The following is a 17,588-nucleotide window of genomic DNA, read 5'->3' on the forward strand; positions in this document are numbered from 1 at the left end:
GTTTATTGTTATTTCCCAGCGCAAAGAAAAAGTAGTTATCTTATATGAACCGCGCGAGCGATTACGATAGTTCTATTACAGTAGAATAAAAACGTGGGAACATTGATAACAAGCTACTCGATCTTTCGGGGAAATAGCACGGATTTGAGCGGAGGGACACCATCGTGCTGCGGTCTGTGTGCGGATAGATACTATTGAGTGCTCTCAGATCATGCGGAGAAACACTAGTCTGAAATGTAGTTGTAATGCGGTTCAATGTTCCACGGTTTATTTTTGAAGCAAGGAAAAAAGGGACTGACGTTCGAGCTGGTGGATACTACTAGATTTAAATCCCACGGGTTGTTTACCCGTTTAGCAACGAATTGCGTTCGTTTTTATTTTATTTTTTTAAATGTTCATTCTATCGTTGGCGTCCTTCAAACCGTTTTAATGTCGTAAGAAGCTGATCTACAAGGGCGTCATAGTTGGGAAGTTTTTTTTCCAAGGGAGGGTTTTCGGCTAGCGAAGAGCCATGGCATTTGAGGCTCGGCCGGAGCTAGTCGGGAAGAGGTTCCTCTGTGTTAGCGGGGACCAGCTGCCAGAAATCGGTGACATAGCTCGATGGCCGTGGAGGTCCGGTGTCATACGAGCTGTGAACCATCGAGATAGTGACAATCTCGACCTAACGGTAAGGAAAACACCGACTTTGTCTACCCGTTTGCTTGACTGTTACATGCTAAAGCATAGGGAGAAATGTCTGTGGTTGTTGGTTGGCCAGCCAGGCAATGCAGTAAGGCGGACATAATTTTTGTTGGTGCGCGCGCTACTCCTCAATTTATCGAAAATCTTTGCAAATGCTATCAATTGTTTGGTAGTTAAAATATTGTAATTATACTGGTGTGTGATATGGAACTCAGACTGCAAAATGATGTGTACCAGAACCACCTCGAGAAATCAATCAACGATAGTCTAGCCAGAAATACTACGGTATGAGTATTAAAACAACAACGCATACATCTGTGTACTGTATGTGTATGTACATGGAAAGTAAATGCATGACGTCCAAAAACTGTCATTCATTAATTTAAGTCTACTCGCATTATATTTAGAGGGAAACAAGATGAAGTACTATACAAACAAACAAAAACACTTGAAATGTACGCTGTATTTATTGATTTTAGTTAGCAGCTCCTATTGCAAAGGGTGTTAAGGAATTTGACTAGCAAGCAGCTGAACGCTTTAATCTCCTTTATGATACAAATCAGCTGACTTGTGTAGTAAGGTGAGCTTTTTCGAATCAGACATTACTGAATACTTGCTCTATATTTTATTTGTACATGCAATGTGCAGTATATAAACGTGAATGTTTGGCTAAGACCTTGCGTTTAAACTGTTTTTTGAAGGACGAAAAAATTCCCTTGATTTACTAAGGTCCATAGGAATGCCCAGCTAGACTCATTGTCTTAAAAGACTGTCTCACTGACGGCCGAACAATAGGCAGTTTTCCGATGAAATTTTGTATGCTTGTAATATACATCATGTATGGTTATTCATTGAAACAAGAACATTTGGCAATAACAGGCAATAGCCAGCACCAATGTATTGTTAGTAAAATTCTATAATTATTTGCCCAACCAAGCCCTCTACTGCCTAATCCACAAAGAGTATTACATGTTTATTTTCTTTCTTTTTGTTCTGACCTACAAACAATACTTATGTATACAGTGGTACGTCTACATACAAGCTTAATTCATTCTGGGACTGAGCTCATATGTCGATCTTCTCGTAACTCGACCGATTGTTTCCCATTGAAATGAACTAAAAACAAATTAATTCGTTCCAACCCTCAGAAAAAACACCAAAACCAGGATATTGAATTGGAGACAATGTTTTATTTCTTCCAATTCACCATCTATTAACAAAGTAACACAGAACTAGTGGTTTAATGATAATAAAATGTGTTTAATAAAACTAAAATTAGACGGATTTCACGGAGGGAAGAGAGAGAGAGAGAGAGAGAGAGAGAGAGAGAGAGAGAGAGAGAGAGACGCAGAGAGGGTGGGGTTGTGTTAGGTTGGGGTTCAGGGGGACTTTCCACGTTAACGCACTCATAACCGAACAAACAAATTTAAATTAACTTGGATTAATATATACAGACACACTTAAACATATGTTTAATGTAACTTTACACAAAACTGAATTCTAATTTTGTTTGAATGCTTTTTTTACATTTGTTCTCCGGGTTAGCTGTTTGCCACGCCTCCACCTTTACATCCACTATCGATGGGCTGTTTGCTGTTGTATTCCCTCCAAAATATTCCAAAAATTATGCACACAAATGTCCTCCCAATAGGATAATGCACGACTACTTGCCAACGAGAAGTAGTCTTGAATGAGCGATTGCTCCGCTAATGGGAGCCAACAGGCTAAGGATGGGAAAAACACTGAAAAAATGCAACAGCTCAGCCTACCCTCAAATTGATTGTGGACAATGAAGAAAAGGGGTGAGAAAGGGTGCCATTGGCTATCGGTGTTGTGAGCACGAGTATACTTCACTACCCAGAAAGCTCTCTTTTTGCCCGCGCATGCGCGTTGTTTTTTGTTCCATGTGTAGAATCACGTGTGAAGAAACTATTCAGTGCTCGTAGATATCTGTTATACACATGAAAGAGATGCGGCAAAAAGACACCACAATGTGCACTACAATGATGAACAGCCTCTCATGTCATGGCCACCTGGCTTTCTCGCATCTCAAATTTTTTCTCGTATCTAGAGATAATAATTTGCTTGAAATTTTCTTCATTTCTCGAGCTGATCGTATGTAGAGGTACCACTGTACAGTGCTTTGGCCAAATATAGGTTTATTTTTATGTTCATGTACATGCGGTTGTCTGTGCATTTGCAAATGATTACTGTAATTATCTGGATTCGGGCATATGCTGAGGACAATATATTGTCATTAGGAAGGGTTTAGTTGTTATTTTTCAACATCCTGACTATGTTTTGGTGATGTGAATATAATGTTTTGCTTTGATTGAAAGTTGTGGCTTTTTCATTTAACATTATGTTGGAGTTAATCTGGTTTCTAATTTCTATCATTATACTAGCCAAATTAGGCGTAAATAAGATTGACTAGGCCAGGGGTGGCGAACAGGTGGCTCTTGAACCACATGCGGCTCTCGGCCAAAATTAATGCGGCTCTTTGCTTGTTATCATATTTTGTATATACAGACTGTGGCTCTTTGCCTTGTTTCATGTTTCTCTTATTTTTGTTCTCTCTTAAAACACTCAAATTCATTAGGTCCCATTAAAAACAAACTATAGATTATATTTAAAAATTAATTTGACAGATTGGATGTTTTCACAGTTTCAAATTTTGGCTCTTTGTATCTAACTTGTTCGCCACCCCTGGATTAGACCAGACTAGACTGTTGTAGCCTTGTTTTGACAACGTCATTGGATATTTTACTTGGATGCAGCAGTACCAGAAAATTATCATATTATAGTCATCTGTATGTTATATGCAGTGCTCTAGTCTACATATTGCTAACTCAAAGTATATGGCGTATGCCCATGGGAAAAGGTCAGTGATTTGCAAATACTCACTGGTTTAGTTTGCATGTTGTGCATACGTGTACCTCAAATCGTTGCATTTAATACTTTTAATTCCCTGTGTTGCTTAAATGATTGTTGTACCTTTGAGGTTTTTGTTACCTGTCGACAACAGCAAAAAATGTTTTGTGGCCATTTTAAAGTAATATATTGCTGTTAGGTATGTATGTACGTATTGGAGTCTACTGTCGTGGTTCAGCGGGAGTTCTAGCTTGTATGTTGGACACTGAAGTTCAGTAGTGTGGGCACGCTGAATGGTCAATCGTCGGGTTAATAAGTGACTTAAACATGTTAATAAGTAACTTAAACATGTTAATTTCATTATTTATGTCATCAAATACATAGTTGATATATTTTTATTTTATTTTTATTCCTTTTTGTTGCTTTTATATTAATATTAGATATCTTTATCCCGTATTCGTGAAATTCACTGTCTCCGTAGCAAGAGGGTGAAAATACAAACCTAGTAAAATACATTTTAGACATAAAGTAAAGTAAAAAAAAAGAGTTCTATCTTGTCACTAATCTACCAGATGATGTATGTCATTTATCACTTCTGTCCACATTGGTATGTGTTTTCAATAATTGGATTGGATAAATTCATACATCCCGTATTCAGGAAATTTCATTGTGACAGTAGCAAGAGGGTGAGATTGTAGATACAGGAGAGGCATAGTTATAAGCTAGACAGTACCACCACAAAGGCCGCAGAACAACAAAACAAAAGTACAAAGAAAATCAAAGTAAATGGGATCACTAAGAATCACAAAATCAAACGATTAAGACAGAAAGGCAGCAAAAACACAAAACGAGCAAGGGTGGATGGAGCTACCGCCACCGGCTGCCACTTGAAAGGCGCCATCCTGGTTGCAGTAGCAAAAAAGGGATACAGGCTCAAAAAGACGTTGTAAATTTGACAAAAACTGGAACCACACACAGGAAGTCTTCCACAAGATGGGGAACTTTTGCAGACTGTGACCGAGGTAGAGAATATGCAGAGTCGCTCTTCCAAGCTTATCCGCAGACTTCCTCAGCAATGTTCCCTCTAATTTTTTGTTGGTCTGGGCATAAAGACAACCTCCCTGAGCGCACTGGGCACCAGTGTGAGCGACATCATCATTGCTCGCTATGGGCACACCAGTATCACACCTGCCATAAGCAGGTGCATGTCAATGTTCCATCTAATTTTTCATGTACAACATGCTGTAAAACACGAAAAACATAAGAGTGGACAGAGCTACTGCCACTGGCTGCAGCATAAACCGTGCCATCATAGGGAAAGGGGTAAAAAAAAAAGGTTGGATTTTATTTACTGCGCGCCATATTATTTCTGCTGCACAGAGAAGACGAGAGTAGTGTGCAATTGCGCATGCGCGCAGCTTAGAGGAAACATTGTTCCTCAGTAGTCTGGAGCTGTACACAACAGTAGCAGAGTAGAACCCTTCCACTCCGTTTCCGGCCTGGTAAGTGCAGACAGCTCTTCCATCTTATCCCATAATGGAATGGTTGGTCAGAAACGTTGCTTGTTCTCTCGGCACTTTTGTCTAGCTCCGAATTTCCAGCGGCATTGTGGGGTTGCTCCTTCTGCTCCGTATTGTAACCGCTAGTCCCATGTGTATGACAGCGTAGGCATGGCTTCCAAAAAAGAAGTAGCAGAAAGAAGCCAGGCTAACAGAACAAGGAAAGTTGTAAAAACAATAATGTAAATAGTAGGAAGTTCAAAGTAAAGTAAAAAGGAATGTATTAAGAAATATTGAAATGTAATTGACAAAAGATAGAGGGCTGTAAAACACGAAAAACATAGGAGCTACTGCCACGTGAACGGCGCCATCTTGGAAAATGAGGCTACATGCAAACAACAAAGCCTTTCCAAACAGAAATCCCAGGTTTGTTACACCGTGCTATCGATCATAGGGCAAATATAAACATCTCTGTGCCCACTCAAGTTCACAGCAATGTAGAGTCGGATGTATGCCAACTACAGGCATCAGGCGGGGGAGAGACACCCCAAATTGGTGGCCAGCCAATCGCAGGGGCTTAAGTAGACGGACAACTATTCACACTCATACTTAACTAATTTTATATACTAGTTGCACAAGTGCACTAAACTTTCTTTGCTTGGTGCACGAGCATACAAGTTGGATGCACCCAGATTCTATGCATGCGTCTTTGTGTGTTGACCTCTTTGCACACCCCTACCGTTGAAGGGAAGTGTGGGAAGGAGAAACATAGGTAGTGCATTTGTCACATGTCGCACTTGCCAACTTTTATTACCGAGTTCATTTATTGATAATGTTTTCAGACTATGGCTCAGCATAACCTGGGAACTTTATAGTTCTCTGTCAGTGTCTTTAATGACTTTTGGGTGAATTAAAATGAACCTAACATTATTTTATGAAGAAGCTGCCAATTGTTGTCTTCATCTTACCATTCCTGACTATTTACACTTTCAGTCTGACCTGCCTAAGACAACCACTTGCTTTTCTATAGCTGACTGACGTACGCAAGTATTCGTCTTTTCTTTCTAATTAGTGGCCTCCGCGTATACGCTGTACCTTTAAAATTCTCTTGTAAAAGATGCCCCCGATTCATAATTTTCACCTCCATATTCTTGGTTTTAATACGGAGTAGAAGTGTGTTACTTTGAAGGGAAAATGTTAAGAAAAATCATCACAAGTGGTATTTTTGAGATACTGTATTAATCGACAGGATAGTCTGCTGAATTGCACACTACGAAAGGGTGTTGCTTGCTCGTGAAAAAATTCACGAAGGTAGTCACGTGAGCAGTACAACCAGGAAGTATGTCTGTCCGTAGTGGTCTAGTTTTCACCGAGTCTCTGGGTGCAATAATAGCATGAGATATATATTACGCAGCTCTCATGGCTGGATATTTTAATGATCGACCCCAAGACCTTTAATCAGCCTTAACAACTGTTGGGATATGCTGACATGGTAAACATTACGAACACAAGTTTCAAGGCTACTCGCATCTGGTCAGGCACAGCACATTTAACTACGCTAAGATGGCGGCGCCTTGAGCGAGCAATGGCAGGCACATATAAGTGATTGTTTTTCACATTTTCTGCAAGATAAAAAAAAATCTTGAATTCAAGATAAATTTTATTTAGCTTTTTATCTACCGTATTTTCACGACTATAAGGTGCACATTAAAGTCTTAAATTTTCTCAAAAATAGACAGGGCGCCTTATAATCCAGTGCACTTTATATATGGACCAATACAGTGGTACCTCGATTTACGATTGTAATCTGTTTCGAGACTGATCGTATGACAAGCTTATCGTAACTCAAGCGGACATTTCCCATTGAAATGAATTGAAAACAAATTAATTCGTTCCAACCCTCTGAAAAAACACCAAAAACAGGATATTGGATTGGAAAATAGGTTTTATTTCTTCTAACTTGCTATATATTGACAAAGTAATAAATAACGAGTGGTTTAATAGTAATAAAATGTGTTTAATAAACATAAAATTAGACACATTTGGCAGAGGGGAGACAATGACACACACGGAGGTGGAGGTATGGGCTGTTTAGCGGGACTTTATCCACGGCAACAACACACTCGTAAACGAACAAACACATTTTAAATGAACTTGGGTAACTATTTTCAGAGACTTTTAATGTAACTTCACACATAACTGAATTCTAATTTTGCTTTAATCTTTTTTTTTACCTTAGTTTTACGGGTTGTCCCCACCCGGCCGTTTTGTCTTCAAAACGAATGCATCAAGCGTTGTTAGAAACTTGCCTCCCTTTTGAAATGTTTCAAAAATGACTCGCACAAATATCATCACAATACGTGTAATTCAAGCTTTAGAATTAGCGCGCCACATCACTTGTAGGTCTCTTGAAGGCACGCGTGTTCTCAGCATTGTACACCAGTAACGGCTTAATTTTACAGTCACTGCTCGCATTAGCACACAACTCTAGCGTGCAGCGGTCCATCATGGGTTTGTGTCCTGGTAATGCCTTCTCCTCTGCCACGATGAATGTCCGCCTGGGCATCTTTTTCCAAGAAAGAACAGTTTCATCGCAGTTGAAATCTTGCTGGTGGATGTAACTTTCCTCGGCGATAATCAAGGCATATGTCTTGATGCGTCCTTCTGCTTAAGGATGGTGGAAAAGGTTGACGTATTTCTCTCGTATTGCCTAGTGAGCTCAAATACACGTACCCCACTCATATTTTTCAATTATTTCGCATTTAGTGTCCATTGTCAACGCCTTTTCTCTGCAGAACTCTGCCGATCCATAGTAATATTGTTTACCTGTAAATGCACCTAGCGCAGAGGAAAAAGCTCGCAAAGTCCGCCCAGTGGTCGAAGAAATATTTTTAATACACGAAAGAGATGCAATAAAGACCATGGCCACTTGGCTTGGTCGCATCACGAAATTTTGATCATATCTCAGGGCGAATTATACGATCAGAATTTTCTTCGTAAGACAAAAATGTCGTATGGCGAAGTGGTCGTATCACAAGGTTCGACTGTACTAAAATTGCTATCTTGATAAAATAAAATAAATCAGTCGATAGGACAACTACGGCAAGCAGCCCCCGACTACTACTTTCCCGTAGATAAAGTACTGCGCAGTGACTGCTCGGATATATAGTTTTTTTGTCAATACACCCAATGGATTGTGGCCTGGCGATCGGCATCAACTCTAGCTAGCTACTATTTGCGAATGGATTTGCGGCTAACAATCCGATGCGCCGAATAGTCGTGAAAATACAGTAATTATCTCCTCTCTATTTTCAAATAAAATACTGTATGGGCTGCATTCTCTTCTGTTATGGCGTTTTGTCTTTGTTACCTTGCAGTTTCGTGCATGTCAATTCTAATTTGTAGGCATATGAGCAGTACCCTTTTTTGAGCGACAAATAAGGGAGAAAATACCGTACACAAGAGACATCTCTAAGTGTACAATAAAATATTATTAATAATACAAAAATAGACTGCATTAGCTGAACTATGTCCAATCAGAGGCAGTTGCAATCCTTCTTTATCTGGACCAGAACATTAGCATAATGTTGTTGTCTGTTGTTGAAGCAAATGAAGGGTTTTTGAGAGTAGCCTTTTTTTGCTCTTCGAAGGCCTGTTCACAATGGTGCATGCAGACATTTTTTTTTGCTGCACCATGGAGAAATTAGTTCGCACATGTGACTGAAGTGTTCCTACTCTAGAGCCCTTCATATCCATCATGGTTAATGGCAAACATACGGTAAAAGATGAGAATAGTCGTGCTTAAAATTGGCAACCAATCCACATAGAAACAAATCAGGAAATTAGATCATGGTGAAGATGTGGCAAATGTGGTACATTCATACAGCAATAATTAGTTTGGGCTTTTCAACAGACTTTCCAGTTGGTAACTTTTTTTGGGACAGTGCCTTGAAAATAAAAGTCAGGGAAGATAGCCCTCTGCTCTCTAGCTCTACACATTCACATAGTCGTAGAGCGTGAACCTCTGACTGATTGGTATGTTTATTTGTTTTTCATATGTTCAAGAAACATGGCAAGTCAATTAGTGCGTCAACAAAAAAAACAGGGTCAGAAAAGTTCTTGAGGCCATGTAGGAAAACATAGGAAATGAAAAGCTACATTTGGAAAGTACAAAACAATGAGTTGACAAAATAGATAAAAATAAAATATGAACAGCTTGGTGGAATGTAACATACCCGTAAGTAGGTTTAAGGCCATTTCACACTAGACATTTATTATTTATGTTGTGAGGTAGAGTTGCACATGCAAAGGAACTTCAGGGGTCTTCTGAGTGATAGTTGCCCAGCACGACGTGAGTGAATTTCCAGGTAAGGGTTGGGGCCACAAATAGAAATGTGTTCTAATCCAGAGGACAGGCATTCTGTTGTGTAGAAAAATTTCCAATTAAAGCGGAGCCAGAGGAGGGTATCGAGCCATTTGGGGAGAGTATGATTAGATGTCACTATAGACAACAATGACACAGATCCACTTTATTCAAATTTTATGGGATTTGGGACATTGAAATTAGGCTTTCAAGGCCCTGCCTCTTAAACCTAACTGTAGTTCATGAACGACGCTAAACTGTCTATGTTCATGCTAAAACTACTGTAGAATTTTGCAGCATTAAACAAATAACTGCATTCGCAGTTGGGACTAGAGTACTCCCATCGCTGTTTACCTTCTAAATGCGGGTATATCGGTATTGCCATATTTTTGTAAAGAGGCTCTGTTTTTCTTGGATTTGTTGTTTTATGCACACAGTATTCTCTGTCAAGAATCATGTTAATGTACAATTTTCAGGCAAACATATTGAGTGGTAAACTCATCAACGTTTGCTGTGTTCTGGAAATATCTGAAATAACCTACTGTATTTTCACATTTTTAGAGCATACTTAAAAGTAACATTTTCTCAAAAATGGTCTGCGCCCAATCGGTCGGTGCGCCTTGTCTGGTCTAGAACCCTGGTGGGGATGATTGTCTGCCTCTTTCACACTCATACCCAGGCTCATTGGCTTTCATCACAATAGGTAGTGGGAAATATTCAACTCACAACATTTGTTTCCATTCGCCATTGGTAGTAGTTCAAAAGAGTAGTTCAAAAGCTAGTTTAGGAACTGCAATATATAATTTTCAAGCAGTAAAATGTAATATATATATATATATATATATATATATATATATATATATATATATATATATATATATATATATATATATATATATATATATATATATATATATATATATATATATATATATATATATATATATATATATATATATATATATATATATATATGTATATATATATATATATATATATACTTCCTGTTTCAATTGTTTACTTCAATTTTGTCTTATTGTTTTATTATATTGTTTTATTACATTATAATAGAAAACACTTCAATGTTCAATTTCTTAATCAAGTCTAGTTGTTTTTTTATATAACGTAAAGCACTTAAAATTACCATGTGTTGAATTGTTCTTTACCAATATAATATATAATAATAGATAATAATTATAGAGGCTAGGTACAATTTCAAATATTTATAATTTTAACAAATTGACAAATACATCAAAGTAAAACGTTCACGCGCATGCAAACCTGCCATATTGTATAACTGCTGTAATCGTCTTGTTGACAGTGAAAGGAAAGAGAAGATTGTCTGTACCATTGCCTGGATGATCCTTTGTTTTCTAGTCACAGTCTCCATTGTATGTTTGCGTGTGTACAGTGGCTCCCGTGGCCGGTCTACTTGCCGAGAGACATTTAGCCGACTGACGTCTGGCCGAGGGCCAACTCGCCGAGGGGGCATCTGGCCGAACCTAGAGTTAGCCGAACGACTAATTAGCCGACCGACTATCCAGCCGAAGGAGAGCGAGAGAGCGAAACAGCGAGGGCGAGAGAGCGAGTGCGAGAGAGCGAGCCCGAGAGAGCGAGAGAGAGAGCGATTGCGAGAGAGAGAGAGAGAGAGAGTGTGAGAGAGAGAGAGCGGGCGCGAGAGAGAGAGCGAGTTCGAGAGAGAGAGCGAGTGCGAGAGAGAGAGCAAGTGCGAGAGAGCGAGTGCGAGAGAGAGAGCGAGCGAGAGAGAGAGCGAGTGTGAGAGAGAGAGCGAGCGCGAGAGAGCGAGCCCGAGAGAGCGAGAGAGAGAGCGATTGCGAGCGAGAGCGATTGCGAGAGAGAGAGAGTGTGAGAGAGAGAGAGCGGGCGCGAGAGAGAGAGCGAGTTCGAGAGAGAGAGCGAGTGTGAGAGAGAGAGCGAGTGTGAGAGAGAGAGCAAGTGCGAGAGAGCGAGCGCGAGAGAGAGAGCGAGTGCGAGAGAGAGAGCGAGGGCGAGAGAGAGAGCGAGGGCGAGAGAGAGAGCGAGTGCGAGAGAGAGAGCGAGTGCGAGAGAGAGAGCGAGTGCGAGAGAGCGCGAGATTGCGAGAGAGCAAAAGTGTGACAGAGCCAGTGCGAGAGCGAATTAAATTTAAATTTAACTTAAATTAACGTAGATTACTATACACATTTTTTTATCTTACGTTACGCTTAAATTGAACCTTTTTGTGCTATAAGCGAGGCAAATATGTTCACGTGTTCCACCGCAGCTTTCGAGGCAGAACTTCAGAACTCCTTGCCTCAGAATCTCCATGCCTCAGAATCCAGTGTTTGTTTGGTCCAGTTAGTTTTCTAAAATTATCGAACAAGCCACTACTTGCTTATAAGGGTTTTGCTGGTGTCTTTTTCAGATGCTATCTTTGCTTTTAACTGCATGGAGATTTTGCTAGCTTTTTTGCAAATTGTCTAGGCCGGGATTGGACCCATTGTTTTTCCCCTTAATTTTGCACTGATTGATGCAACCTTTACAGCCGATGATTGTAGATATCTTAATGCGAGAGAGATGCCATCAGGCTGTCTCATATGCCCATATCTCAAATTTGTCTCGTATCTCAAGGCAAATATGTGTTTGGAATTTTCAATGTATCTCATATTTGTCATATGTTGAGGCACTCTTATGTCAAGGTATTACTGTATTAATAATAGAGGTGAACCTACTTCGCGGTTTTTCTATTGCCACAGCCTTGTCTTGTCTACATTATCTGTGATATTCGAGGGATTACTGTTGTTATCTTTACTAGCCCCCTCTAAGGATTACAGTGCAGCAGGGAGAGTAAACGAGACAGAAACATGAGAGAGTTCTTTCTGCTCTGACTGGCCTCTTTCCCATAGCAACAGTGATTTAGTCACGTGAAGTCCTGCTCCTTTGAGTTCACCCACTGCACACAATTTAACCCCTTTGCTGCTGGATTACACCACTGTGTCGTTGCATAGAGAATTGCGCATGCTTTTTTTCACCATATTTAATTGTTTTGGATCTCTTTAGTGTTGTTTTTTGCTGTACTATTTTTTTACACCTGTAAAACGCACCGTGATCGGGCGCAGCAGCCTCATTTGCGGGTATATTTTCAGTTTTTGTAAATACATTAAATGCTTTGTTTGATAAGGCGCGAGCATGACACTAGGCTAGTTTGTTATGCTAGCTGCTAGTGTATGTTGGCCATCCGTTAGCAATCTTTTAGCAATCCGTTAGCAATCATTTAGCAAAGCTGTTAAATTGTGTTTGATCCATGGCTTCAGTCCATTTTCTCCATTATATCTCTAATATGCTGTTTCTTTGAGCATTGGGAGTGTTTTTGAGGATTAAAAGCGCTACAAGCACACGTAGGTCAAATGCCTTGCCACTCCCCTGGGATGTTTTGAATGGATTTACTGTAATGCTTGGAATGCACGGGGAGGCTATTTTTAGGGTGAACGTTCGCTGGGTTGATCGTAGTAATGCGCCGGCAAGAAATAAAAGGAGTCGCCCAAGCGGTCAGGGCGATATAAAAATTTAATTTGGTGCAGTGACGAGACTCACCGGCCGATTGGGCGCATCAACCATTTCGAAGAAAATGTTAAACTTTTAAGTGCGCCCTATAGAAGTGAAAATATGGTATGTCTATGAAGACATTTTATTTTGCAGATTGAATTCCTTTTGTTACTTTATTTGTTAGCGAACTAAATGTCTGTCTGTCATGAACCCTTTTTGTTTTAGGTGATATATTGAGAGCATGATCTCATTTCTTTTCATGAATGCCTGTATGGCTTCATTTAACCACGGGAGGTGATTCTTTTTTGATGGTTTTGCTTTATTTGTTTTGGAAATGCAGACATTTTCTCTTGGATCACAGTCATGAAAATATCACAGCTGTCCTAATCGCAGAGATAATCGTCCTAATTGATATTTTTGGCGCCTGTGTCAAATTTGGCCTCTCCTTTTTTCATACTCTCATATGCTGTTATGTTCTGGTTTTCTGAGCGCATCAGTGACATTTTAGGAAACTTGAACATTTTCTGTTTGTTATTGTTTATAAATACTGTGCACAAGCGAGCTTTCATATTTGATGTGTTACTACGTAGTTTGTGTTTTAAAGACTAACATTATTTCATAGCAAGTTAATGTGGTTTGTACATTGTTATTCACGATTATCCTCAATGTAGCAAGATTAACACTCCACAATGTGTAATCTAGGTTTGTATTTTGTTTTTATTATTGTATGTCTGAGTATTAGTGCTGTGCAGTGTTTTAATGACAAATAAAGACCTTTCAACATAACTGTATTCTCATAAGCAAATTAATGGGCACAATTTAAACGTGCGTGTGTGCCGAGAGTTCAGGCACATAAGCACAGCATAAAATAGCAGCCGTTAAAATTTCTGACCCCAATTTTATTTACCGTTTGATAAATTGATGAATTGATTGATTGCATATCGCGTCAGCCTTACTTGTGCAAACTTTAGAAATCCAAAGCATGTCGCTGTAAGTATGGCTGATACAAGTACTTGTGGCAACTGGGGAAAATGATGAATTGGCAAAAATCATTCTATATTTGGGGATACTATACACTGCCCTTTGATGGCATTAAAGTGTTAACTTAACAGAACCTGGATCTCTCAGGAGCTCATGAAAATAATTGTGGCTTTGGCAATTTTAACATTGTGTCAGCCTGTTGCCAGGATAAACTTAAGCGGGCAATATATTGTCTCTCATCTCTCATCAGCTTTCTCCGGGCCAGAGGCAGTGGACACCCTGAATCGGTGGCCAGCCGATCGCAGAGCACAAGGAGACGGACAACCATGCACTCTCACACCCATACTCAGGGGCAATTTAGAGTGACCTATCAGTCTACCGTGCATGTTTTTGGAATGTGGGGGGAAACTCACGCAGGCCCGGGGAGAACATACAAACTCCACACAGAGAGGACCTCAGAGCTGTGAGGCCAACGCGTTAACCACTCGCGCCATCGGGCCGCCCAATATATTGTCTCATAATTTAATATATTGATATGTCTTCTATAATCCTTATAAAGCGTGATTCATGGGTGTGTGTGTGTGTATGTTAAGATTATCTCGCTACGTTTGTCAAAACCGAGCAACGTAGAGAGTTGAAATTTTATGGTGGCCAGGAACGGCTGTCAGATCCTAATAGATTCACCTTATCTTAGCGTGTAAACTCTACTTTTATTTGTCACAGCTGAAAGGAAATTGATGTATGAAACGTTGTTTTTACATGTGCCCTAAACACACCGCGTGGCTGATTGGTCCGCTATGTGCTCCCCGGAACACTTTTTTTGTCGTGACGGGAGTTGTAAAACATCCACCCATCCAGAAATCACGCTTTATCTATTTTCTAATCCTTATAAAGCGTGATGTACGAATGGATGTGTGTGTGTACACCTGGAAACTCGCTGGCGGAATTTCTCCCCAAAATTACGTTGGTAAATGACGTGGAAAGGTGTCTTGGGTCAGCACGTCCAGCACAGAGTCTTTTCGTCACGACAGGAGAAAAAAAGTGTTTCGGAGAGCAAGAATAGATGAAGCTAGAGGATATTAGATGCTAATAATAGTAATGAATTAATAATTAGTAAATGGAATGTTTGTTAGAAAAAGTAAAAGGTGTTCCTTTAACAGAAGGGAAATACCTATCTTTTCTGTAAATTTGGTGTCAATACGTCCATCAGCTCAGGAGCTGTTGAACAAAATAGGTGCTAATAACAACAATAATATAACAATCAATAAATTGGATATGTTATTAAAACAACAAAAGGTGTTTGTTAAACAAGGTAATTACCCATCTTTTCTGTAAATTTGGTGCCAATGCATCAAATTGCTTGGGAGCTATTGAAGATATTTGGTGCTAATAACAGTAATAATTTAATGATTAATAAATGGAGTGAGTTATTGCAAATAACAATAAATTAATCTATAATCCCTATAAAATGTAATTTATTGTTGTGTGAGTGTGTGTATGTTAAGATTCTTAGAGAGCTGAAATTGTTCATGTTGGCCAGAAACGGCTGTCGGATTCTAATAGACGAGTGATTGAATTTCGCCAGGCACCCCTGCTGATTTAAAATAAAACTAATTTAACCAAATTTAACATAACTTCAAATATGTTTTACATCTAATAATATCAGGTTTATCCCTGGATATGAATCATTAGTGTCAATAAAAAAACATAAATGTTATTGGAATTGTTAATTTATGCCACAATAATTATTGAATTAATTGTCGTAAAACCCTTTAAAAAAAAATGCTTTGTACTTTAAAAGGGGATAAGAGTGCTTGGAATGCCGCAACATACTTTGGACACTGGCCTCCAGAAGCTCATGTTGCTCAAAACAGTAAACTTGGTATTTGACATGTCTCTGCTGGAATACAAACCACAAATAAACACGCCAATTCTTGATACAAATACAGTAATCCCTCGAATATTGTGTTTAATGTAGACCAGACATGGTAATCTAAAAATTGTGAAGCAGGGTCACCCTTATTATAACCACTTTTTTTCCTTAAGTGCTGAGTCCTCGTAGCAAGAGTGGCTTCCGCTTATGAGTTTCAGCGTGGATTTTCACATTTTTATGACCTTAAAAAATATAGGGAGTATATAATATAATATAATCGAGGGAAGAGTGTAGCTAAGAACGCATTTTCAGTTTATACTCTGCCTGTCACACATCTCTCTCTTGCCTTCATCAAATAATTATTTTCAGGTGCACCTCCTGACTCATCATTACTAATTAAAACAGTTTCAAAAAGGTTTGCTCTACACCAGTGCTTTAAGTTTTATTAACTCCAAAGTGAAAAGGAAGAAAATATATGGAAATAAAATGAAGAGCTATCTTTTAGAAGCTTCTGTGAACAAAGCAACACCCATTCCAAAATTTTAAACATGTCACTATTTAAAAAGTTCTAGGTCAGAAGCTTTTATCGACTAATATTTAATTCATTCAACACATTTTCTTGGAATTACTCTCCTGTTCTGCAAAAATTAGGCTATAAATCACCAATTTTATATCGGTAATTTAGACAATGCGATACATGCCGATGTTACAGTCTGACATTATACAACTTTGTTCAATTTAATGTTTACAAATTGAATTGTAATTATTTTACTGCCAAGAAATGTGCTTCTTTAGTACGAGAATTATGTCAGTTTTTGGGGTTTTGAAACAATAGTTATAACAAAAGTTATCTCCACTGGTGTTTAATAAGCTGATTGGAAACCATCAACATGTCTGCACTACTATACAGTTTAAAAAAAACATAACTACATCTCAAACTATAGTAAATTTGCATTTCCACACTTATGATAACTTTGTAAGCGGGAGTTGAAATATATTGCAATAATTTTACATCTTTACTTGACAAAACGAAAGTAAAAATAATTATTTTTTTGCGGCCAAAGTTTAAATTGATTTCCTTGGCGAGAGAAATACATTTTTTGCACAAAAATAAACATTTCCAGGCCCTGCCTTTAACCTTTAGTCCTAGTTGCACCCAGTAGCTCTGACACCGCTTCCGATGGCAGGAGGATCAGCCCATTGGGGTGTATATGAGTAAAGTTACTTGACTGCTTGCTGTCTGTCCGTAGATGTGTAGTAAGAAGTATGTATTCCGAATGTTGTATCTAGTATACATTTTGAATTTAAAGACATGATGTGCTTTTGAACTATTTCATTTGTACATGTATGAAACATCTGTACTGTGTTTGTGTATGTATCAGTAACAGACGGTGTGTGTGCGCGCGTGCTCTTTTTACGAGCCAGGAAACATGGAATTTGAAACAGTGGAATACTGGACTTTCCAGCCCACTTAAAGTAGTGAGCCAGTTGGAGAGAGAGGAAGGGGGAGGGAGAGACACTGCTGTATTGGACTACTTTTCTGTCGCTTTCTATGGTATTCTACCTGTTTCTCATTAAATATTATATACATATGTCCGAGCTGCCAAACTCTGTCGACCCCATTTCCAGACAACCCTTGTCCCATTTCCAGACTATTTCGGGAGTGAATGTGATTCACAGACAATTTAAATCAAGCTGTTATTATCATCTTTACACATCAATTGAAATATTGTTTTTGCAAACTATTAAAAAAGTACAGAATAATGAAAATAAGTATACAAAGTGAACAAAGTAT

General features: G+C 38.9%; 1 protein-coding gene across 1 annotated transcript in view; it reads left to right on the forward strand.

Annotated features, from left to right (window-relative positions):
- The first annotated feature begins 223 nt into the window (after positions 1–223).
- Positions 224–17,588, forward strand: part of jmjd1cb (jumonji domain containing 1Cb) — a 97,088-nt gene continuing 79,723 nt past the window's right edge. Inside the window, exon 1 of the mRNA XM_077738353.1 lies at positions 224–667. Within this exon, the coding sequence (XP_077594479.1) occupies positions 512–667 (156 nt within the window). The 5' untranslated portion in view covers positions 224–511. The remainder of the gene's footprint in view (positions 668–17,588) is intronic.

Source organism: Stigmatopora nigra, chromosome 18 (assembly GCF_051989575.1).
Source record: "Stigmatopora nigra isolate UIUO_SnigA chromosome 18, RoL_Snig_1.1, whole genome shotgun sequence".
Classification (NCBI taxonomy): domain Eukaryota; kingdom Metazoa; phylum Chordata; class Actinopteri; order Syngnathiformes; family Syngnathidae; genus Stigmatopora; species Stigmatopora nigra.